Source organism: Oncorhynchus kisutch, linkage group LG6 (genome assembly GCF_002021735.2).
Source record: "Oncorhynchus kisutch isolate 150728-3 linkage group LG6, Okis_V2, whole genome shotgun sequence".
Taxonomy (NCBI): domain Eukaryota; kingdom Metazoa; phylum Chordata; class Actinopteri; order Salmoniformes; family Salmonidae; genus Oncorhynchus; species Oncorhynchus kisutch.
Window position 1 is genome coordinate 38,484,918 of NC_034179.2, and position 25,860 is coordinate 38,510,777.

The 25,860-nt window shown below is 40.5% G+C and overlaps 1 protein-coding gene across 2 annotated transcripts in view; it reads right to left on the reverse strand.

Moving 5' to 3' along the window:
- The window catches only part of LOC109892806 (cell surface glycoprotein MUC18), a 57,329-nt gene extending 39,638 nt beyond the window's left edge, over positions 1-17,691 (reverse strand). The window contains exon 1 of one of the 2 annotated variants that reach the window (XM_020485594.2): positions 17,369-17,691. In XM_020485594.2, the coding sequence (XP_020341183.1) occupies positions 17,369-17,432 (64 nt within the window). In that variant the 5' untranslated portion in view covers positions 17,433-17,691. The remainder of the gene's footprint in view (positions 1-17,368) is intronic. The other variant, XM_020485593.2, reaches the window with a different exon arrangement.
- Positions 17,692-25,860: the final 8,169 nt, after the last annotated feature.

Below are 25,860 nucleotides of genomic sequence, written 5' to 3' on the forward strand. Positions count from 1 at the left end.
GACTGATGTGGTGTACTCCTCAATGCCATAGGAAGAATCCCAGAACATATTCCAGTCTGTGCTAGCAAAACAGTCCTGTAGCATCTGCTTCATCTGACCACTTATTCATTGACCGAGTCAATGGTGCTTCCTGCACTAATTTTTGCTTGTAAGCAGGAATAAGGAGGATAGAATTATGGTCAAATTTGCCAAATGGAGGGTGAGGGAGAGCTTTGTATGAGTCTCTGTGTGTGGCATAAAGGTGGTCTAGAGTTTATTTCCCTCTGGATGCACATTTAACATGCTGATAGAAATGTGGTATAACAGATTTAAGTTTCCTTGCATTAAAGTCCACGGCCACTAGGAGCGCCGCCTCTGGATGAGCGTTTTCCTATTTGCCTATGGCTCCTTGAGTTTGGTCTTAGTGCCAGCATCGGTCTGTCGTATGTAGACAGCTACGAAAAATACAGATGAAAACTCTCGGTAGATAGTGTGGTCTACAGCTTATCATGAGATACTTTTACCTCAGGCGAGCAAATCCTCGATACTTCATTAGATATCGTGCACCAGCTGTTTTTTTTTACATATATGAATAGTCCGCCACCCCTTGTCTTACCAGACGCAGCTGTTCTATTATGCCGATACAGCGTACAACCAGCCAGCTGTATGTTGATAATTTTGTCATTCAGCCACGACTCCGTGAACCATAACATATTACAGTTTTTAAATGTTCCGTTGGTAGTTTAATCTTCCTCATAGGTCGTCGATTTTATTTTCCAATGATTGCACGTTAGCTAGTAGAACGGAAGGCACAGGGGGTTTATTCGATTGCCTATGAATTCTCAGAAGGCAGTTCGACCTCTGTCCTCCGTTTCTCTGTCGTCTCTTCACACAAATTACGGGGATTTTGGCCTGTTCCCGGGAAAGCAGTATGTCGTTCACATCGAGCTCGTCAGACTCGTTAAAGAAAAAAAAAAGCTTCTGCCAGTTTGTGGTGAGTAATCGCTGTTCTGATGTCCAGAAGTTATTTTCGGTCATAAGAGACGGTAGCAGCACCATTGTGTACAAAATAAGTTTAAGAAAAGTTACAAACAACGCAAAAAAACAAACATAAAAACACAATCGGTTAGGAGCACGTAAAATGTCAGCCATCTCCTCCATGGCCGTCTTCTCTCGTTGAGTTAAACCAGGGAAGAAGAGTAGCAAGCAGTTAAAGCTTAACTGTTCTGCGTTGGTAGGCCTACTCTAGGGTGGAAAGGTAGATCTAACTTTTGAAAGTACCATGCTCAGATTCCTAATGATGTCTCAGATTTTATTATTTGCAAACAGGGACAGTTTCATTGCAAACAAGACACACTGATTTGCTGTTGGAGAAATATGATAAGATGAACACATATACAGTGGGGCAAAAAAGTATTTAGTCAGCCACCACTTGTGCAAGTTCTCCCACTTAAAAAGATGAGAGAGGCCTGTCATTTTCATCAGAGGTACACTTCAACTATGACAGACAAAATTTGAAAAAAAATCCTGAAAATCACATTGTAGGATTTTTATTAATTTATTTGCAAATTATGTTTTATACTGAGCAAAAATACAAATGCAACATGCAACAATTTCAACAATTTGACTGAGTTACAGTTCAAGGAAATCATTAGGCCCTAATCTATGAATTTCACTTGACTGAACAGGGGCACAGCCATGGGTGAGCCTGGGAGGGCATAGGTCCACCCACTGGGGAGTCAGGCCCAGCCAATCAGAATTTGTTTCCCCCCACAAAAGCACAGAACATACTCATCAGTTTCATCAGCTGTCTGGGTGGCTGGTCAAAGACAATCCCACAGTTGAAGAAGACGGATGTGGATGTCCTGGGCTGGCGTGGTTACACGTGGTCTGCAGTTGTGAGGCCGGTTGGACGTACTGCCAAATTCTCTAAAACGACGGAGGCGGCTCATGGTAGAGAAATTAACATTAAATTCTCTGGCAACAGCTCTGGTGGGCATTCCTGCAGTCAGTATCTCAATTGCATGCTCCCTCAAAACTTGAGACATCTATGGAATTGTGTTGTGTGACAAAACCACACATTTTAGAGTGGCCTTTTATTGTCCCCAGCACAAAGTGCACTTGGGTAATGATACTGTTTAATCATCTTCGTGATATGCCACACCTGTCAGGTGGATGGATTATCTTGGCAAAGGAGAAATGTTCACTAACAGGGATGTAAACAAATTTGTGCACAGAATTTGAGAGAAATAAGCTTTTTGTGCGTATGAAAAAATTCGGGTATTTTTTTATTTAAGCTCATGAAACATGGGACCAACACTTTAAATGTTACGTTTATATTTTTGTTCAGTATATTTTGTGTATAGGGAAGGGTTACTTTTCTTTTAAGTGTCCAGGGAGGGTTTAAGTCAAATATATTTTGGTGAAGGGAGGCCCATCCATTTTCATTTCAGTGAGGTCTTATTAAATAACGTTCACTACCTAATGTGAATTCAAAATGAAATCAACAAAACATTTTAAAAGTTGGGTGGAAAAATACAAAATTCCCTTAATGAAGCTAGGGGGCACTATTTTTATGTTTGGAAAAATAACGTCCCAAAGTAAACGGCCTATTTCTCAGGACCAGATGCTAGAATATGCGTATAATTGACAGATTAGTATAGAAAACACTCTAAGGTTTCCAAAACGGTCAAAATATTGTCTGTGAGTATAACATAACTGATATTGCCGGTGAAACCCTGAGGAAAATCCAATCATGAAGTGCCTCTTATTTTGAAACCCTTCTGTTCCTATGCATGCCTATCCTCCATTTAAAGGGATATCAACTAGATTCCTTTTCTCTGGCTTCCCTCAGGTGTCAACAGTCTTTAGACATAGTTTCAGGCTTTTATTTTGAAAAATGAGCGTGAAAGATCACATTGCGTAAGTGAATAGGTGGGGGCTCTCAGAGTGAGTTTTTGCGCTACGGAGTAAAGCCGCCATTGTTCCTCCCGCTGTTATTGAAAAACCTACACACTCGGTTGATATATTATCCAATATATATATTTTTTTTAACTACCTGAGGAATGATTATAAAAAACGTTTGACATGTTTCTGTGGACATTATGAAGACTATTTTGAACTTCCGTGTGCGTTGTCGTGACCGCTCTTTCCTGTGGATTTCTGAACATAACGCGACAAACAGAGGTATTTTGGGTATAAATTTATCTTTATGGAACAAAATTAACATTTGTTGTGTAACTGGGAGTCTCGTGAGTGAAAACATCCGAAGATCATCAAAGGTAAATGGTTAATTTGATTGGTTTTCTGATTTTCGTGACAAAGCTTCCTGATGCTAAGTGTACATAATGCTATGCTAGGCTATCGATAGACTTACACAAACGCTTGGATTGCTTTTGCTGTACAGCATCATTTCAAAATCTGAGACGACAGGTGGGTTAACAAAAGGATAAGCTGTGTTTTGCAATATTGCACTTGTGATTTCATGAATATGATTTTTTTTTTAAATATTATTTGACTGTTGCGCAATGCTATTCAGCGGTTGCTGACGAAAATGATCCCGCGACAGGGATGGGTAGCGTCAAGAAGTATTACGTTGACGACTATTTGCAAATCCAAACAGTTTTCCATGTTGATTCAACGTTATCAAATGTAATTTCTTTGTTTAAATGACGTGGAAACTAGGTCGATTCAACCAGTTTTTGCCCAATGGGTAATCACAGAGTGATAAGTAGACATGCCAACCTCTTATTGAATGTAGGCTACATGTACAGCTGAAGTCGGTAGTTTACATACACTTAGGTTGGAGTCATTAGAACTCATTTTTCAACCACTCCACAAATTTCTTGTGAACAAACTATAGTTTTGGCAAGTTGGTGAGGACATCTACTTTGTGCATGACGCAAGTCATTTTTCCAACAATTGTTTACAGACAGATTATTTCCCTTATAATTCACTGTATCACAATTCCACTGGGTCAGAAGTTTACATACACTAAGTTGACTGTGCCTTTAAAAAGCTTGGATAATTCCAGAAAATTATGTCATCGCTTTAGAAGCTTCTGAACATAATTTGAGTCAATTGGAGGTGTATCTGTGGATGTATTTCAAGGCCTACCTTCAAACTCAGTGCCTCTTTGCTTGACATCCCGGGAAAATCAAAAGAAATCAGCCAAGACCTCAGAAAAAAATGTGTTGACCTCCACAAGTCTGGTTCATCCTTGGGAGCAATTTCCAAATGCCTGAAGGTACCACGTTCATCTGTACAAACAATAGTACGCAAGTATAAACACCATGGGACCATGTAGCCATCATACCGCTCAGGAAGGAGACGCGTTCTGTCTCCTAGAGAGACATTAACGTACGTTGATGCTAAAAGTGCAAATCAATCCCAGAACAACAGCAAAGGACCATGTGAATATGCTGGAGGAAACAGGTACAAAATATCTATATCCACAGTAAAACTAGTCCTATATTGACATAACCTGAAAGGCCGCTCAGCAAGGAAGAAGCCACTGCTCCAAAACAGCCATAAAAAAGAAAAATGTCCTCTGGTCTGATGAAACTAAAATAGAACTCTTTGGCCATAATGACCATCGTTATGTTTGGAGGAAACAGGGGGAGGCTTGCAAGCCGAAGAACACCATCCCAACCGTGAAACACAGGGGTGGCAGCATCATGTTGTGGGGGTGCTTTACTGCAGGAGGGAGTGGTGCACTTCACAAAATAGATGGCATCATGAAGACGGAAAATTATGTGGATATATTGAAGTTGTGGAAAAATGGCTTAAGGACAACAAAGTCAAAGTACAGGAGTGGCCATCACAAAGCCCTGACCACAATCCCATAGAAAATATGTGGGCAGAACTGAAAAAGTGTGTGCGAGCAAGGAGGCTAACTAACCTGACTCAGTTACACTAGCTCTGTCAGGAGGAATGGGCCAAAATTCACTCAACTTATTGTAGGATGCTTGTGGAAGGCTACCCAATACATTTGACCCAAGTTAAACAATTTAAAGGCAATGCTACCAAATACTAATTGAGTGTAAACTTCTGACCCACTGGGAATGTGATGAAAGAAATAAAAGCTGAAATATTATTATTATTCTGACATTTCACATTCTTAAAATAACTTGGTGATCCTAACTGACCTAAGAAAGGGAATTTTTACTAGGATTAAATGTCAGGAATTGTGAAAAACTGAGTTTAAATGTATTTGGCTAAGGTGTATGTAAACTTGCGACTTCAACTGTATCAGGGGTCTCTATATTGCGACCATTTTACTCGCTGTTTATGAGTTTGACAAGGCAGGCTTTAGTGTGTAATTAAGTGCTACAGTCCCACAGTGACCCGCCACAGAAAAACAAGACCTTCCTTCAAGTCCTGTTGTCAGGAAGGACGAGCCAGATATGAAATCTGGGAGACAGCTGGGAGGAAACTCAAGATAAGTTACAAGGAGCTGCTCTCTCCTCTAAATCCAAAAAAGAGCAAACAGATTTTTTACTTATGCTGTTAAAGCAGCATGTGTTCTATTTTCATTCCAAATTAAAAAATACACAGAGGTCAAATACACCAAACAGCTGTTTTGTGAGTTCTGATTGTAAGCATTGTATTTCCAAGCAGGGAGTGCTTGCATTGCTAAAGACAAATGGGTACAAGGTGTTTGATGACAATATATTATTGGTCTCTGCATTCTAAAATTTGCCATTGAATGTACCATGATGTATTTAGGACATAAGCAGAGTTTTTATGACACATTTCAGGTGTACATATCTCCTGCAAGATACGTTTCAGGGTTTAAACCTGAGTTGAGCCTTGGGTCATATTACCACTTCCACATTACTGGTTTTCAAAAAGTACCACAGAGAAGTGCCTCAGATCCATAAGCAACTTTGTGCTCAAGTATATTTTAAATTGCATCTGCTAAACAAAACCCATGTGTCACTGCCAGGCTACTCCTCTGTGTCTAGGTCTAATCTGGTAACACAGACTGCCTCAGTTTATTATCACATTTCCTGGACCCTTCAAACGACGTTATACTTAAATGGAACTCGAGAAAAACAGACACACTTGGAGAGCAAATGTCCCCTCAAGTTTACTCCAAACTGGCTGAGTTTTGTAGTAGTTTTGTGCACTGACACTCTGAAGCACCCCAGAACAGTTGTCTCTACATAAATTCCGCCACACTAAATGACACATTACAGAGCCTGTCATAAACTAAAGTGGTTACTAATGTGGTTACATAAAGTCTTCTCTAAAAGCTAACATTTAGTGACATGGACTCCATAATGGAATTGGAAATACACTGGGAAACATTATCAGTGAAGGGTTGTGGACGAGCTCTGAACTGACTAACCCAGAGAAACCAGGGTTGGCTGCCGAAAGCAGTTGGCTACTGAAACTGTGTTGTGATTTTCAATTAATCATTTGCATCTGAGAGACTGTGTGTGTGCGAGGCAAAATTCTGAAAAGAGGAAATTATTTTCCTCATCCTATTACGTTCTTTCCTTTGCTTCCTTTTTGTCATTATGCGTCTGTTTCACTCCAACATCATGGTATTTCTGCTCGTCTTTTTAAAATGACTTCACAAGGATGAGTGGGATGAATTAATGCAAAGATATACGATTCCGGTTCTCCTTGGAAAATCAGCTGTACTGGAAGGATAAGAGGGTTCATTGTCCCACATTCATCAACGCGTCTTGCTAAATATCACTAAATGCTAAATGGAAAACACATGCTCACACAGATTTTAGGGACAGACTTCTATAGATAATGCAAACAAATTGCTGAGTGCAGTAATATTCTGGATTACTTCCGTTATTTGATCATCAACACGTAGTCGTCCCCCCCCCCCCCATCTCTGTCCTCTCTCTCATGATCCCCTTGAGACACACTTAAACAAAGAGGTCTGCCCCATGGGTGTCTGGGCCAATGACACGGTGGATGAATAAATGCCCTGAAACTCATAGAACGTCCGTCCAGCCAGTCCTTCAATAATTACCCTATGAGCCTCCTGAGGGTATAGGAACACAGAAAACAAAGTTGTTTAGCCTAATTTTGCCCTTTGTCATCGCAATGCTCATTGCCCTCTGCCTCAGCACGTGTGCTAGTCAAGTAGCCATAGGGCAACCTTAACACTTAACCACCACGGTGTGGCTGTTTTTACTTTCTGCTCATTGTTGCATGGCATGCAAGTGCAATCCATAGAACTGCATGGAGACACTGCCAAATCCAGAGAAAGCCCTGGGAACCACTTCGCCTCTTGACAAAACTCAGAAAAGTGACCACAGCGTGAACTTTGATCTCACACCAACTGAATCAGGGTGGGTGGATCCTCTACAAAAGCTCTTTCCAGTGTTTAAGGATTTTTATTGCACTATTCCACTATTCCAGAGTTATTCTGATAAGGTGCTTTCTTAACAGCAAATATCATGGCCTAGAAGGATAAAAGTTATTTTGACCAAGCAAAGCTATTGCAGACATTGAACTATGGAACACTTTGGCCCATTTGCATCTGACCATGTCAAATGTTTTTCTTTCCTTTGGAAAATCGATTCAATATGCTGACAAAGTGGTCACTTTGAGACAACCCATTCTACAGATGACAGAAATGAATGTACTATAAGCAGCATTTCCTGTAACAGACCAATTCCATCTCTGACACCAAAGAAACTGATGGAACATCTCATAAATTGACACCCTATCCCCAAACATACTGTCACTAAGCTATATCAGATGCTAAGTTTCCCTCAGTCACATTCCAATGAAGGTACCTTCACACCATTAATCCTAAGGGGCCACCCACTAAACACCATAACACAAATAATTTTGTCAATGGTAAGGACAGTACGAAAGTGAAAGAGGACAAATACAGAAACAGCCGCTTTTCCTCAAAGAGCCAGTGTAAACATGAATATTTATGTACATATGCACAGCCTTTATGCCTATCTGTCATTTTGCCAAAGCTGCCATTACATACTCATCCGGGAATCATTTTAATTAGGTGAGGCACATGTGAAAGTTTGGGATGAGAGCTGCTGGTGGCAGGAATTTGGCATGGTGCCAGAAAAAGCATCATGTGTTTCACCAATTGGCTTCTCGTATTCACCGGTCTCTGCTTAGGCCCTGCACCAAGAGTCAATCTGCCAAGGGTTTAAAATGGAGCCAGCTAGCGTCTAAGAAGCAAGGTAGCATGGTTAGTGTCATAGCTTCTTTCCACTGGGGTTCTTGACAACTCAAAGTACCCTTGCTGAATAGAATTCTTAGTTTGGTTTGGCTGGCAATATCGAAAACCATGCAAAAACTGGGCCAGCTCTTTGAGTTCCGCTGGTTTCCTAATGTTTATTTGAAAAACTGCCTCCGGAGAGCAGGACTGAGGAAAACCACTGCCGGGGCTATATTCAGATAAAGAATATTCATGAAGTTCAAACCTGCAATGAGCCCATTGTGCAAAAAAGCAGTTAATTTGCACACAAAAGCTCTTTCTTTCAGGGGGATTTTTTTATTGTTGCAATTTGAGCCAAGCAATTTGGTAAAAAGACACAAAAAACATACTCCTCACAAATTTGTGCGAATCTGATAGCATATTCCAAATTGAAAGTAAGTCATTGGTTAAACTGGTATCTTGACATAACCCCAAGAACAAAATAAGTTAGCAAAGACTCATTCCTCAAGACAAGGATATGGTTTAAGGGTATGTTCAGAGAGAGCATTCAGAGAAGAAGGTTGGGAGTTGCATTGTTCTATGACGAAACATTATCATATCTATTACAATAGAGTCCAGACCAAAGAGGAAAGTAGAACCTCTATCTTATGACACATTGCCTTGGTCAAATTTCACAAACCCTCAAGAGTGTGTCCCTTGAGCATTAAGGACAATAGGTGAAGCTAAGTCAAGCTCACATTCCAGCACCCTCACAGCATACTTAAAGCTTTAAGCCCATGTGACTGAGAGTATTTTTTTACCTATCAAACTGGGCAGTATTACTGCATGCCCCCAGCACTTACATTAAATGTACTCTGGGGAGACAATGCTTACATAGAACATTGGAGTCACACATTTGAGGTTTTATGAATATTTGATTATTATTTTGCAATATTTGTCAATATCCAGGCTGTATCACAACCGGAGTCCCAAAGGGCGGCACACAATTGGCCCAGCGTCATCCGGGTCTGGCCGGTGTAGGCCGTCATTGTAAATGAGAATTTGTTCTTAACTGACTTGCTTAGTTAAATAAAGGTTATATTTCAACAACAAAAAATTATAATAATATATATTTTTTAAATGGTTTAACATACAGTAACAGAAGCTGAAGGAAGTCAGTTGTGGACAAAACAAAATAACTACTGGGACTGTTCTGAAAACAACCCCTACCTATATATCTTCTATCTTCAGTCACCAGTGATGTTTTAGCAACAAAAAAAATGTATAAATAGGGGAGTTCTAAACTGACTAAGACAATTATTAGAAAAAAATGTATCTATTCAAACTGTTTGGAAAGGTGCACGATACCAAGTTACTCTAGACTGCCTATGTCTGTCACGCAGACTACGCTCTTAACTTCTGATCAATCGATCTGGACATGATATCAGCCTTCTCTCTGCTGCCTATTCACAGTACAAACGAAGGGAGTAATAATCCCAGGCCAAGACGACCACAAAGTGCCACGTAGAAAACAAATGTCCTTGAATACACTCAATAAATGAAAGGAATTTAAATTACAATTCATATCAACAATGAATCTATCTATCTTGACATGCACATTGCCCCACACCTCCACCCTGTCTGTCCCTTTATCTAAAAACCACTTGTGCTATTATTCTGCTTTGGGTATTTCTATGTTAATCAATACGGTTTACTACAGCAACAGAAACACAGAGGCCTGGCAGCCTCAGGCTCAATCCACCAGGGATACCAGCCAAACAAAGACAAGGGGGGTAGAAAGTGGGAACAAGGGGAGGGGGGTTAGGCATGAGAGATGTGTGGGAGGACATGTTTTTGACTGCAGAGGATAGGGGGTGGAGGATTGGAGGGGGAGGTCCACTGTGGTGTATGTTTTCTGTGTAACCTGAGCAGCGTAGTACCCCCCTCCCCTGCCAATTCCCCCTCCAAAATCTGCATTGTCTGTGAATTGGGTGCCAGGTGTGTGCAGCTGCTGGTTGTTGAACTGTGTTTGAGAGACTTGGGGCAAAAGAAGAACAATGGGGGGCTTTTCAGCAAGATCTCTGAGTCCCTTTGGAATCAATGGGATCTCTGCCAGGGCCGAGATCCTGGCCCAAGAGAGTTGCCCAAGAGAGTGCCATGTGTCCCACAGATGGGCACTCCAATATGAGGGGACATACTGTACAGACGAGATGGCTAATTTTGCCCAAAGAGAGCTCAGGCACTAGCTTTAATGGCAATAATGGCATAAAAATGAGGCGACCCAGACTAATGCCTACCATCGATGTACTGTTATACACATTTACAATGCTAATAGACCGTTAATACCAATGTAATTAACAAAGAACAGTCACAGTGTAACCTACTAAGACATTTGTCAACTATACAAAGACATGTTTGCAAACAGCTGGATGCAAAGCTTTTGGTATACAAACTTCCTTTCCTACCACCAACAAGGTGTGAAAGTCCTAAGCACTTGCACCCTACTGCTTTTTTCCTGAAATGAACAGGAAAATAAATGTTTTCGCAAGAGCAGTATGCATTATGTGGTTTTTCTACAGAGTGCTAGATTTGCCCTGAAAGAGTGACTGCCCTGGTATCTGTCAATGATAAATTCTTCACCCCCTGGATGCATTTGGAGGATTGTTATTCACTCTCACGCCCAATTATCATAGTTGATCTCCCCGTCTGACTTTGATAAACAACCAGTATTTTTCAAGGCGCTAGATACTCCAAGGCTAAAACTTCCGGTGTAACATCTGGCCATGATTGGGTGTCCCATAGGGCGGTGCACAATTGGCCCAGGGTTGTCCGGGTTTGGGCGTCAATGTAAATAAGAGTTTGTTCTTAACTGACTTGCCTAGTTAAATAAAGGTTAAATAAAAAATTTAAAATTCTATTCTCATGAAAGAGGTGCCCTGAATAAAACAGTTAAATCTCAAGCAGTTTCTTGTCGGTTTTATGGCACGAATGCGATATGTCAATGCTGAGGAAATTTCCTCCAAGAGGGCAGGGATAAATCTAACTACTTCATAAAGAGCAGCTGAAATCCCACACTAAAATCAATAAGCCACATTCTGGAGATACTGTATGCATGGCTAAGCCCTCAGCTCAGGCCGGGGTGCCCTGACTGCTGGATGCCTCTTTGATATACTGTCTGTGCCTGGTTTATTTTTTTATAGTGTGGCAAAGACGTTCAACCAAAATCTAAAGCTATGGGTATGTAACCACAATCATTTGTGGGTGGGCTTACAACGAAAGTATCATGCTTCTAAAGTGCAAGAGGTCCAATAGAGAAGGTAAAACCAAACAAACCAAGACTATCTTGTCTTCAGATCAGCACACAGCCTCTAGACCCCTGTCTACAGGTCTAGATGGATTTGGGATTAGGATGACCCCCCTTCTATAATCAAAGCCCAGGTGGAGCAACATGGGGCCCTTAGAAGCGAAGCTCCTACTCATTGTTTTGGTCCACACTTCAGCGGGGAACTTCAAATGGTGCAGGGGGGTGGACCGATTTGGGGCTTCCCTCAGTCTCCGTACTCCTGTCTCACCTCATCATTGCTCAGGGGGCTTATCACAGCAAGGCTCAGGGCCTAACTCCATGGCTCCTTGGCCTTGATGAATGAGCCTCCAGAATGAGAGGTGTCATGGTCGTCTCAGCTCCTGAATGCAGCTGTCAGGGCTGTAGACGTCCGAGGTCAATCAGAATAAAAGATCCGGAAGTTTCAATTAATGCTGTGGTAAATTTCCACAGCTGCCCATTTCTGTAACGGAAGAGACATGAAAAAAAGATAGGTAGAGTCAAGAAAGGTGCCTATTGGCATTGTATGTTCTCATGGCATTGAGAAGTGTCTGACTGCTGGAGCTAGAAGACCATTGTTCAGCTAAACTTCTGTTCTTTCACTCTTGGCCTCAAAAAAGAAGACTTCATTTTATAGATTATGCTCCTCCTCTGTAGGAAAGTGTAACCGATGTGAAATGTGAAATGGCTATCTAGTTAGCGGTGGTGCGCGCTAATAACATTTCAATCGGTGATGTCACTCGCTCTGAGACCTGAAGTAGTTGTTCCCCTTGCTCTGCAAGGGCCGTGGCGTTTATGGCGCGATGGGTAACGATGCTTCGTGGGTGTCAGTTGTCTGTGTATGCAGAGGGTCCCTGGTTTGATCCCGGGGCAAGGAGACAGACGAAAGCTAAACTGTTACATTGATGCTGTTGACCCGGATCACTGGTTGCTGCAGAAAAGGAGGAGGTCAAAAGGGGGGTGAGTGTAACCGATGTGAAATGGCTAGCTAGTTAGCGGTGGTGCACGCTAATAGCGTTTCAATCGGTTCTCCACTCATTACCAGTATTAACTGCACCTGTTTGAACTCGTTACCTGTATAAAAGACACCTGTCCACACACTCAATCAAACAGACTCCAACCTCTCCACAATGGCCAAGACCAGAGAGCTGTGTAAGGCCATCAGGGATACACTATTCCCAGTTAAGAAGTTTTAGGTAGTAGTTATTATAGGACTATTTCTATCTATACCATTTGGATTTCATATAACTTTGACTATTGGATGTTCTTATAGGCACTATAGTATTGCCAGCCTAATCTCAGGAGTTGATAGGCTTGTAGTCATAAACAGTGCAATGCTTGAAGCATTGCGAAGAGCTGCTGGCAAACGCAGGAAAGTGCTGTTTGAATGAATGCTTACAAGCCTGCTGCTGCCTACCACCGCTCAGTCAGACTGCTCTATCAAATATCAAATCATAGACTTAATTATAATATAATAAACACACAGAAATACAAGCCTTAGGTCATTAATATGGTCAAATCCGGAAACTATCATTTCGAAAACAAAATGTTAATTATTTCAGTAAAATACGGAACCGTTCTGTATTTTATCTAACGGGTGGCATCCCTAAGTCTAAATATTGCTGTTATATTGCACAACCTTCAATGTAATGTAATAATTATGTGCAATTCTGGCAAATTAATTACGGTTTTGTTTGAAAGAAATGGTCTTCACACAGTTCGCAACAAGCCAGGCGGCCCAAACTGCTGCATATGAGTTCACAGTTGTCTTGAACGCACTGAAGTCGGAGATTTCCGAGTTTCCGGTTGTCTTGAACACGGCATTAGTCTCAGCAAAGGGAGGGAGAGAGCAGCAGACGGTCCGCCTCTCACGGTCCCTGCCTACTCTCTTCTTCCTTTCCTCCAAAGAGACTGACCTGATGGCGAAACTCTAGTCGCACCACATCTGTCTCAGGCACATATTCATGTTGTTCCTATCACCAGAGAAAATGAAATATCGATATTAAAATAGACATGACAATGCGAGCTGCTAATTATAATAAAAACGCAGGGCTATCGATACACTTGGCTACTCATTCATTGCAGCTGCAGCACAAGTGGAAGTAGAGAGAAGCAAGTTGTATGTTTGTAATAGTGTTGAATAAAAACAGTGTTACCAGTGCTGAATAAAACTTACGACATGAACTCACTCCTAAAAACTGCACCTCTTTGCTGTATTCTTTGACAGACTCTCCCTGGTCATGGATTTAAAAGTTATTAAACCTCACGTAGGCTAGTATCAAACTTTGTTGTGGCCGGGGTCATGAAAACTGTGGAAGCTGCAGGTGGGCATGGTAATTTGAACTATCAATTGGCCAGTGCAGCAGGCACACTCCGTTTAGCCACAGATCTCCCGGTCCACCGGGAAGGCGGAGTTTGTCTTTTCAGACAAATTAAATAGTTTAAAATGGGAACACTTTGCCTACCTGGTGCACAGGGCTTCTGAATGAAGTGTACCCACCGCCAACAGTGCAACACACAAAAAAGGTATGCAACCCTTCATCGTTGGCTTTTCTACAAAAATGTTTGGTGATCGACTAGGAATGCCAGTTGGCATGACCAGCTGGTGACCACTGATTTAGACCATCCAGAATGAATTATCCTGTTGCTGCCCCCTGTTGGATGTCTATGACATTACATCATATGGTGACTGAAGTGACGATTAACATTCAATTGCATTATGCTCCAATGAGCATGCTGAGTTCCCCCATCAGCAAGTGACATGTCGATATCTCAGCCAGGGGCTCTGGTTAATAACATTATATCTTATCTAGATGTACGCCAGAGAACCACTAGCAGCTGTGTATTACTATGCCATGAATGTTTACATTCATGATGAATAGTGTGTAATCTGGGGAGCTGTTCAAATGGATTTTAGGGAGGGCTGAGGGCTCCTTTCCTCACTAAAAGAATGACTGCCAAAATGAAGAAAAGTTTTATTCCGTCTCAAAAAACTCCCTCGCTCCCTCCCCCCTCTTTCTAGAAGAAGGAGATCATTGAAGATGTGAAGTGAACATCTTCCTCCACCAAAGAGCCTTTGAAAAGGTCCATTGAATTTCCTTCTGTTGTTTTAAAAGCGTTCTTTAAGATGCATTCTTTAATTTCATTTTTTGGGTCATCTGAGTTCAGTCCCAAATACATACTTAAAGGACTATAATAATATAATAATAAGGTTTTAAACTGTAAGGAGAAGCAGTGCTCCATTGTTGACGAACCTAGCAGTGTGCAAAGAATGGTCTCTGAGGGTGAACAGCATCCCATTGTGCTTCCATCAGCAGAGGTCAGGGGCTGCTCCATCAAACAGGATGCAGGCTGCTTAATGAGTGGGCATAGGCCTACTGAAGCTCCTATGATGGGGGCCAGTAATGTACTTCCATATTCCAATGATGGCTTAATTTGAAGTTCATTATTTCCTTCATCTAAATTATTATTAGAATCTATTCGGAACTGGGACAATGCATCAAGAAATATGGAGAGAAATGCAACCCAAAATGCAACCATACAAATAACGGCAGGTTATGTGTCATTCAAAGAAAGCCAGGCCTGTTTTCTCTGCTCAGTGAGCACTACCTTCTTGTTTTTTGTTTTGATGATTTGGTTCTCTAAAACTTAATTAAAGAATCTCCTACCTTAGGAGCCTGATTATAGATTTTGTGTCAGTTACTGTTAGTCCTGAAATTACCTCATGTTTTGAGTTACATTAAAAGGCAGGCACAAACTAGGCATGCATGTTCGATATCAATTCTGTTTACCCTGTATTTTTCAATATTCACACAGTAGGCCAATTTTGTTGAATTCCTTGTATTGAAATGCAGTTATCTTCTATTAAGAATTTGTAATACAAGTACCTTGATTAAGGAGCGAACCCTTTTTTTCCATTTTCGCCAAAATGACATACCCAAATCTAACTGCCTGTAGCTCAGGACCTGAAGCAAGGATATGCATATTCTTGATACCACTTGAAAGGAAACACTTTGAAGTTTATGGAAATGTGAAGTTAATGTAGGAGAATATGACACATTAGATCTGGTAAAAGATAATACAAAGAAAAAAGTATTTATTTTATTTTGTTCCATCATCTTTGAAATGCAAGAGAAAGGTCCAAATGTATTATTCCAGCTTAGGCACAATTTCGATTTCGGCCACTAGATGGCACCAGTGTATGTGCAAAGTTTTAGACTGATCCAATGAGCCATTGTATTTCTGTTCAAAGTGTTGTATCAAGTCTACCCAAATGGGCCTAATTGGTTTATTGATACATTTTCAAGTTCATAACTGTGCACTCTCCTCATACAATAGCATAGTATTCTTTCACTGCAATAGCTACTGTAAATTGGACAGTGTAGTTAGATTAAAAATGCTAAATGAGGATGGGAATCCTACTCACAACCGTCCCTGTTTAGGTTCTCCAGAGGGGCCAAGGGTTTCTATCTTTAGTCAATAATCCAAAAACAAACAGCTTTACCTCATCTCTCAGGGGGGTGAGGAGGATTAAGTGGAGATGACCCAATTAAGACAAGGTTAAAAGAGGAAAAAACTGTGTTCGGAGGCTAAATTAAGGATAAGGCCAGAGCAGAGTGAGTGTTGTCCTGTTGTGAAGTGGTGCAGGGAGAGGGGGAGAATCAATCAAATGTATTTATAAAGCCCTTTTTACATCAGCCGATGTCACAAAGTGCTATACAGAAACCCAGCCTAAAACCCCAAACAGCAAGCAATGCAGATGTAGAAGAATGAGAGGGAGGGCCACACCATACTCAGGTAGATTAATGAACAGGTGACAGGTCAGTGGAAGTGTTTCCCCTATATACATTTAGCAGCAGCACACCAGGATATGCATTTTGCAGCTGCACACCATGAGGATTTAGTGGATGGGGAGGAAAGGTTGTGGGGGTCTGGTGACCAGCAGGGTCAGACCATGAAAAGAGCACTCACACACACTGTTAAGGTGAGCTGCACTTAGTAAAAGCAACACTCAAACCCAACCCATCTTCGCTTAGAGCGTGCATGCACACATACATACACTTGCATGCACAAATACAAACTCACTGTCCTGTAATTTCTTATGATTTTTTATCAAAGCTGGCAAAGTACACACAACACAGCTCTAAACACACATATATATATATATATATTTTTTTATTTTTTTTTTAAGGCGCGTGGTTGCCCGAGAGATGAAAAACACAGATATGCCATTGATAGCTCTGGAAAAACAACTCCTAATTAAACCATTTAAACCTCTTGATCGTTGGAGAGGGCTGTCTTACATTTAAAACCAGCAAATATCATATGATAATATTGGTGAGCAAAATATGTTCATAATGCAAAAACACAACAAGTTTTAATACCCAATATTCCACATTTAACACGTGCATGATGATTGACAACGTGATTTCATAGTCACACTGGCCATGGTGCCAATTTAGCAACTGCAATTAAAACCGTATAACTAAAGTAAAGGTTCAGTTAACTCTGGCTACGTCAAGTTTTTTCTAGTTTGGGAAAGGGACGCTTTTTCATTTCCCAAAAACATGCGACTCCAACGGTTCACATTACAACATTTGCATTTTGTACAGTTGCACTTGCTCCTAAAATAAGCAACAACATCTTAACTAAAAGTGTGTAGCCTATTATTACTAAATAACTGTCCACAGCTTCGCATAAGAGTCAAATATATGCTACTAGGTTTTAATGTGACTGCAACGAAATGAATTCAATTTACATTAAAAACAGCCAAATATCGAAAGCCAAGGTTAGGCTGCTACAGCATCCCTCACTCAGTCGAAGTGCATCCCATTCAAACGGTACCCCTTGTAAACATTCGTTAAATCCGCGAGAAAAGTTTCCCAAAATCTAAAACAAAGAAAATATACGTTATTTGGCTTACTTACCATTCCATCTGAGGGAACAAACAAGAAGAAACACCAATATGAACGAGTTCTTTGGGAAAGCCATGCTGTTCCTCCCGTCTTATCCAGTCCTTTCAAAATGAAACGTAGTTAGTCAACTTGGTCCGCGCGCACAAAGAAAGAGCGAGTCAAGTCTGGACGGCTGTGAAGGAAAGGGAGGGAGGGAGTCGTGTTGCAGAAGGTTTGTCGTCTATTGTACTGTAGTACTGTAGTACTTTGTACTTTGATTTCCAAATTCCATCCCCCCTCCTCTTGTATTTAGTGGGTAACGGTAACACGATTGCTTTTCTTGCGAGAAAATGTATCTATAACAGTAGGGACGCTAAGCCTATCATCATTGCCTGGAATAACACCTCTTGGCCAAAATGGTATTCTCTCATTTGGCTATATTTACATTGGGGTGTATAAGTAACTAGGTGCTTTGATAAATGAGAAAATGTGATTTATTGTGCACATTAACCCTAAACCATTTCTATGATGATATACCTCATGAATAATAATCCAATCATGAAATGCAAGGACGTAAAAGGATTGGAACAATCAATTCACATTCTATTCCATTAAAATAATCCTTTGTTCTCTCTATAGGTAGAAATACTGTACATTTGGAAAATATTGGAAGAAATACATTGTCCACCAATGGGTCCTTGTAAACATAGTAGTGACCCCAACTCTCCACCCTAGTAAAGGGGCTTCTCTGGGGCGGATCAGCTTGCAGGTCGTTAACAACCTCTGTTTTTTTCATCACTGGACTGTCACCTCAGCTAACAGCTGCAGCAGAGAGGGGCTCCAGAGTAAGGCTCCCACTCCAGCTGTCCTGCGGGGTTGGGTCCCCGTCTATAGATCACTACTAGCCTGGCCTGGGACACATTGCAGGGGAATATAGGGTTACAAATGGAGGGAAAATCAACCCATTGGGCAGAAATTAAGAACAGTCTTCAGTGGCGGTAATAGAGCTATGTTGAACAATAGATGTAACAGGACACAGTATGTTCTGTTTTTACTTTATTTGATGCTGTGCAGGATATCTTGTTCAGCAAAACATTTTCTTTTTGATTTATTAAAGCGTTCAATCTCCTCAATTATTGTATATTTAGACTTCTAAATCATATTTATACTTTATTTATACTTCTCAGAAGGACTACATCAGAAATAATGGTAAACAATATGTTCTGTTTTTACTTTATTTGATGCTGTGCAGGATATCTTGTTCAGCAAGACATTTTCTTTTTGATTTATTAAAGCATTCAATCTCCTCAATTATTGTATATTTAGACTTCTAAATCATATTTATACTTTATTTATACTTCTCAGAAGGACTACATCAGAAATAATGGTAAACAATTAGAGAACGTTTAGTTTTTACTCAAGATGTTCCATTTACAAAATGGGCTCTAGAGGTACCGTCTACACTGACAAAGGTACTCTCAGTGTACTTAAGGTCACCTTCTACATCCATCACACACTCCGCATGCATCACACTGTGTGAGTGTGTTTGTTCACCTACAGATGCAAAAGCACTCATCCCTGTACACAGCACCTGCAGATGCAAAAGCACTCATCACTGTACACAGCAGCAATTCACCCTGCAACCACCCCTGCCAAGTGCACCAAATCTTGGCCAGTGGATTTAGAAAGAGGGCAAAAAGGCAGAGTGTAACACAGTCCCTTGAGGCCAAGGTACAGTCTACAGAGCAGTGAAGGCAAATCTGAAGCAAACGAGAAAGGGCCTTTGAAGTGGACATAGAGCCCAGGCCCCCTCTGAAATCCCTTATTTTCCCTGTGATAGAGGCAGAAAAAGACGATTCCATGTTGAAATGTCATTTTCTCCATTTCAAATCAATTGTATCCCTTGCACCCTCTGTCCATCTATCCCTCTCTTTTTTGATCTCTCTCTCTCTCTCTCTCCCCATGTTGTATCAGAGTTTCCCATCTGTCTCTCACACTGTTGTGTCTTCAGAGAGCAAACAGAGAGGGAGGGGGAGATGGGAGGGAGTGACAGTGAGGATTTAATGGTCAAACACCATTAACACACACACTGATTATTTTACCAAGTGACAGGTGCCAGTTCAGATGATCTGCACACTCTCGTTAAGTCTCCAAGTTGACTTTTCCAGAATGATTGTGTGCTGGAAAGACAAGTGTGGTTTTTGTAGACTCAAGTACAAGTGTCTCATAAACAAGTCAAGATCACTGTGAGGAAGAAGATTGTCACTCCAGTAAAATGAGGTTCAAAAGTACAACTGGACCGATACCTCAAATCAATAAATTAAATATTCAAGAACTGACGGGTTGACAAGAGGTTGAAACTGAAATTTTCTGTTTCTTGGACATATTTTTGTAGAAAGAAATGGTTCATGGTGAATAAGATTGAAAAGTCATTTTTGAAAATTCACTATCTTGTTAGATTAATATAATGCATTTTCTGCAAATACCAGAATGATCACCATTATGACTAATCATCACATTCACAAAACAGATGTTCTGTATTCCTCACCCTAGTTTCATATGATGAATCCACTCCCGTTGGATTTACCGTTGGCATCGATATGAGTCAGAATAATTTATTCTACTGTCAAAATTGACAGCAAAGTGTAAATAGGAGAATTTTGGTCATAAAGTCATTTTCGTACAAAATTGAGTTTTGTGAGACTTTTGGTCGTGACTGCATCACAACATAAATTAAGGTTGGGTATGTTTCAATCCTGCCCACAGCTGGCAGCACACAAGTAATCATCAATTCAGAGTACAGCTGCATGGGACCCAATCCTAATGTGGGTTCACTTTGGATACCTCTATGGGCTAGTTAGGGACCATCAGTAAATTACACAATGTACATGTCAAATTCTAATAGCTCCAAATTGAAACTCAGCCAACAATACATGAAAGATAAACTGAAGTTTCTATCTCACTACAGTATTTGTGCTATCCTGTCTCTTGGACATATTTTTGAAGAAGGAAATGGTTAATGGTGAATAAGATCAAAAAGTCTATCAGGAATCAAGGTAAGACCCAGATAATGGTTTAATAGTCTAAGGGGCAGGCAAGAGACAGGTCAAGGCAGGCAGGGGTCAATAATACATGGGGCAAGGTACCGGTTGGCAGGCAGGGTCAGGCAGAGTGGTCAGGCAGGCGGGTACAGAGACAGGACAGATGAGGCGAGGGTCAAAACCAGGAGGGTGAGAAAAGGAGAGGCTGGGGAAAAAACTGGATCTGACAGGACAAATGCTGGTAAGCTTGACAAACAAGATGAACTGGCAACAGACAAACAGAGAACGCAGGAATAAGTACACCGGGGATAATTGGGAAGATGGGCGAAACCTGGAGGGGAGAGGAGACAATCACAAAGACAGGTAAAACAGATCAGGGGTGACAAAGTCATTATTTAAAATTCACTATCTTGCTAGATGAATGTAATGCATTTCCTGCAAATAATTATCACCTTTATGACTAATCATCACATTTACAAAGCACATGATATCTCTATTCCTCACTCTAGTGTCATATGATGAATCCATTTCCATTGGGCTTACTGTGGTGAGGTCAGGTGCTGATGATGTGGAGTACATGAGAGGGAGAGAGATGAGCCAACAGAGGATCAGGATGAGCTCTGAGGTGTGACCGGTTTCCGTGGCTGCCTGCACAATTCCCTATCATCAAGATCGCAGAATACCATGTTTTTTTCCCATGTCACTCACTTTGATTACACACACAAAGAAAATATTCTATATAGTGCCGAATAAGGGTTATTTGGCTTGTAACCATAGCGGATCCTATTTTGATACTATATAGATACTTTTTTAAAGATTCTATTAAGCAGGGGTTCTCAAATTGGGGTCCAGGGAGGTGCTATTTTTACATGATAAAAAAAAGAACATTGTCAACAACAACAGATTAAACTAATTCATTTTGGACAAGGGTTCTGTGGAATAAGTTTAAAGGGAGTAATACAATACAATACAATGCAATACTATTAATCTACAATTTATGTTCTTAACCAATTTATGGACCTGGGAGGCTCACAGGGATATTGGTATCCACATTACTGTGGCAGGTAGCCTAGCGGTTAAGCGTGTTTCGCCAGTAACCTTAAGGTTGCTGGTTTGAATCCCTGAGCTGACTAGGTGAAAAATCTGTCAATGTGCCCTTGAGCTATGCACTTAACCCTAGTTGCTCTGGATAAGAGCATCTGCTAAATGACAAACATACTCAAACAATTTTTCAACTCAATACTTCTTGTATTCCCCCCAAATTATATATAAAAAACAACAACATAAATGCACTGTAATTTAAGCAATTTTTCTATCTGCCTCTTGGCAAAATGTTTAGAATTGCAGGAAGTCAGTTTGGGCTGGTAGGAGGAGCTATAGGAGGACAGGCAAAATGGAATGGCAGAAATGGAATTCATGAAATCACAAACATGTGGTTTCTATGTTTGACATAATTTCCTTTATTCCATTCCAGCCTTTACAATGAGCCTGTCCTCATATAGCTTCTCGCACCAGCTAAATGTTCTCTCCTAATTTTTATTTAACTATGCAAGTCACTTAAGAACAAATTCTTATTTACAATAACAGCATAGGAATAGCTGGTTAACTGCCTTGTTCATAATGACAGATTCTTACTTTGTCAGCTCAGGGATTTGATCTAGCAAGCTTTCAGTTACTGGCCCAACCCTCTAACCACTAGGCTACCTGCTGCCCCTATGCCAAGAGGCATAGAACTAATAACTAATCATTTAGAAAACAGCCTATTTGACATCGATATGAATCAGAAACATTTATTCTTCTGTCAAAATTTACTACAAAGTGTAAATAAAGTCAGTCTCGCCCAAAACAGAGTTTTGTGAGACTTTTGGTCGTGACTGCATCGCAACACAAATTAAGTTTGGGTTGTTTCAAACCTGCCCACAGCTGGCAGCACACAAGTAATCATCAATTCGGAGTGTAGCTGCATGGACCCAATCATAATGCCCATGGAAAAATGTGGGTTTATGATGGATACCCCTATGGGACTAGTTAGGGACAATCATTAAATTACACAATGTACACGGGACAAGATGTAAAAATTCCAATATCTCCAAATTTCAATGATTTAAAAAACTCAAACCAAACGTAAATTGCAGAAATTAATTTACAATTACTGAAAACATTTCATGAAATAGCTAAAAGTTGCCTAACTGGCCCCAGAGTTAGGCTATCCAAAGTCAAACCGATTTTGCCATGGTCGCACAGCAGCCGGCTGTAGCTAATTGGCAAAAAAATGTGTATAACTCAACCCACCTCCAAACACACACAAGAGTCACCCACATCAAACCACACTCTGAAACCAACTCACGTTTGAATTCAGTCGCCCAAACCTTTAAAATGTTTCTTCCCAGGGCAGGGCCCAAGACTTGGTTCGTCCGGCAATGCACTGCCGAAGTCATAGTAAAACTCGAGTTGTGTTCTGATTCTGAGGGGGTCCCTAGTGAATTTTCTATCACAAAAGGGGTCCCTAGCCGGCCCCAAAGAGTTTGGAACCTTTATGGTGCTATAAAGAACCCTTTCCTAAGGTTCTATAAAGAACCATTAATAATAAAGGTTCTATATAGCATAAAAAATGGTTCCTCTATGGTTACAATCCCTTTTGGAGCTGTATAGAACCTATTTTTATGGTTCTTTATAGAACTTTTATGGAGAAGGGTTCTATAAATAAACCTCAATCTCAAAAGTTCTTTGTAGATAATTTTTAAGAACCATACAGGTTTTTTTTATATTCTCATTAGCCATATTATATTATAAAAATTCCTTGGGCATTATTGGGTTGATTGACAATTTAAATCAGGTGTGCAACATGTAGAACAGCCGGGGTTCCTTGTGGAGAGAATTGAAAAGCATTAATTTATACCATACATGAGTATTTCACAAGACATGGCTACTGGCCCTTAGTCATATTTAATATATAACTTTGCAACACAACATATTAGAACAATTGGAATGACGCTCTCATTCATGGTTTGCTTGCACAAAAAAAAAGATGTGAGGAAACAACTTACTAAATATTTGAATGAGCCACCACCCCTAAATTTCAATTATCACTAAACTGCAAAGAACCATCACCCTTACAAAAAAACACTTGAAGAACCCTAATTTGTAAGTGTGTACAGTCACGATGGAAGTCACGATGGAAATCCCTAACAAAACTATATGTTTCACATACTCAAAACAACCATGAGAAATAGTGAATGGAGAATTAAGAGGGAAGAGCTGCTGGGAAGTCATGCTAAAGGTGCTACTCTCCTGCCAAAACTTGCAATCAATACAGGAATCTTCTCAATGTTTGATTCTGATAGTTGGTGTTTGTCTTGAATAAGACCCCCACTGTATGGACTTACTCACGGTAATGATGCAGCATTGGGAATGTGTATTCTTCAGACAAAGACGACCTCCATGGCCATGCAGGACCCACCTGAATAGTCATCTTATACCACAGCGGGAGGTGTTCTGTCGCTAGATAATGCTGATGAGATGATATCTATGACTGTGTGAGTGAGAACACTAATGTGCCTGTTCTTAAAAAAAAGTATATATTTTGATTATATTTTAACTTTTCACTGGGTTGATTGATTTGATGGTGAATTCATTCATTAGTGATAGGGTGTAGCTGCACTTGGTCATACTCAAGCACGTTGGTGTACATTTAAATTAAAATAGTGTATCTCTTTTACACCACCAAACTTTTTTATTTTTACTCTTTGGTCCCCTCTTCACCTTGCTGTTACATTCAGCACCACTGTAACAAATATAAAACAACAGCACTCTACAAGACAACACAACAGCTTGTAAAGACAACACAGCTGTAGGCCTCTGGATCAAATTCGCCACAGCACCAGGTACGGCAAAGAACCTAACCCAAAATGGCACATATTGTTCAATGACATTCAGTGTGGGGCAGCTGATGTAGGCTAGTGATACAGAGCTAACATGATGATCCTGAGCATTCTCCTCCTTGTTGCCGGGAGCGGGAGCTAGCACTGGCAGGTCTGATTACACAGATTGGGAACAGAGTGTACCTCCACAGGGGTGTCAGACTCGCCAGAGCCAAAAGCGAAGATGACATGCAAGAGCTGAGGACAATGTCAAGGTCCTTTTTCAGATACTGTAAGGTTATTTCTGAAGGTTGTGCTGAAGGTTTTGGGCTCCAAAGATCTTAATTATAGGTCATAGTGTACAAAAAGTGACCTTGACCTCTTGTTGTTCTGACTTTATTATCAAAGTTAATCATGTATGTCATTAGCTGAAGCTGTATGATCCTTGTTCCCATGAAAGTGTGTGTATCGGGACTGAAATTCACCTCAGGGTATCACACATTACTCTCATCTCAGTTGTAGCAAACATTTCACTAATGTGTGAGACGCAGTGGGTAGGTTGTGTTTAATCTGAATGGTAACCAACATTATGCCCTCTTGAGGATACTATGTTCTTTCTGGTTAGAGTGGCTAGTTTTCCTGTAGCTTATTCAACCAAAATCTGAATTCATCCAGGTCAAGACAATTTCAAACTCATGTTAAATGTCTGAGTGCGTTAAGCAACTAAATATTCATGCCACAGTAGGACATTTCAAGGATTGTGATTGGGGATTAATTAAAGTAAATTACAATCAGTAGTTTTTTAATGCCCATAATCATTAGTTAGGTTATGTTTTATTCACATGACTAGTCATCAGAAGTACTCCGTTAATAGGCACCATTATTCCAGAACATGAGGCATAGGATACATTCAAAGATCAAAGTGAATCCACATTGTCAGAAGGTGATTTTCAGCTAGTGGAGCATTCTCTCTATACGGAAGCTCTGACAATACTGCTTGTCATTAATGGAGGTGAGTTCAGACACAGGTGCAGGATTGTGCCAAGAGCAATAGGCTAAACAGGTCTAATCTAGAGGTTGACTCGTTGCAATTGAGTTTAAATCAGAGTCCATGACACATTTGTAATGACCATTGCCTGGTCTAGCTGAGGGGGCCTTTTGAATCGTTGAGCCATTGTCTGATCTGCACTTTCACCTTTATTTACAATGACGACCTTTCAAGCACATCAATAAACAACAATTACACTACATATCTACCAATTACACAATACATGCAAGCAAACACAAAATCAAAACACATTCATTTGAAACAAACATTCTTCAGTAAAAAGGCCCTCTAACATCCACCTGAATTGCCCTAAAGGCACCAAATACATACACTTGATGGACTTTTGGAGATCATTCTACATGAGACACACAAAAAAACTAAAAGCAGATTTTCTTAACTCTGTGAAGATTAAAGGGAACTCCAGGGTTAGCCGTCCCTGAGTCTGGTTATTTATACGTCTGAAGGTTAACAATTAGGTAAGTTATGGCTGAAGTTCATGCAAGAGGCTTTATAGACAAAAAGAGTGTAATGCATCAATCTACGAGACTTCCAGGAGGGCCAGCCTACTTTCTGATA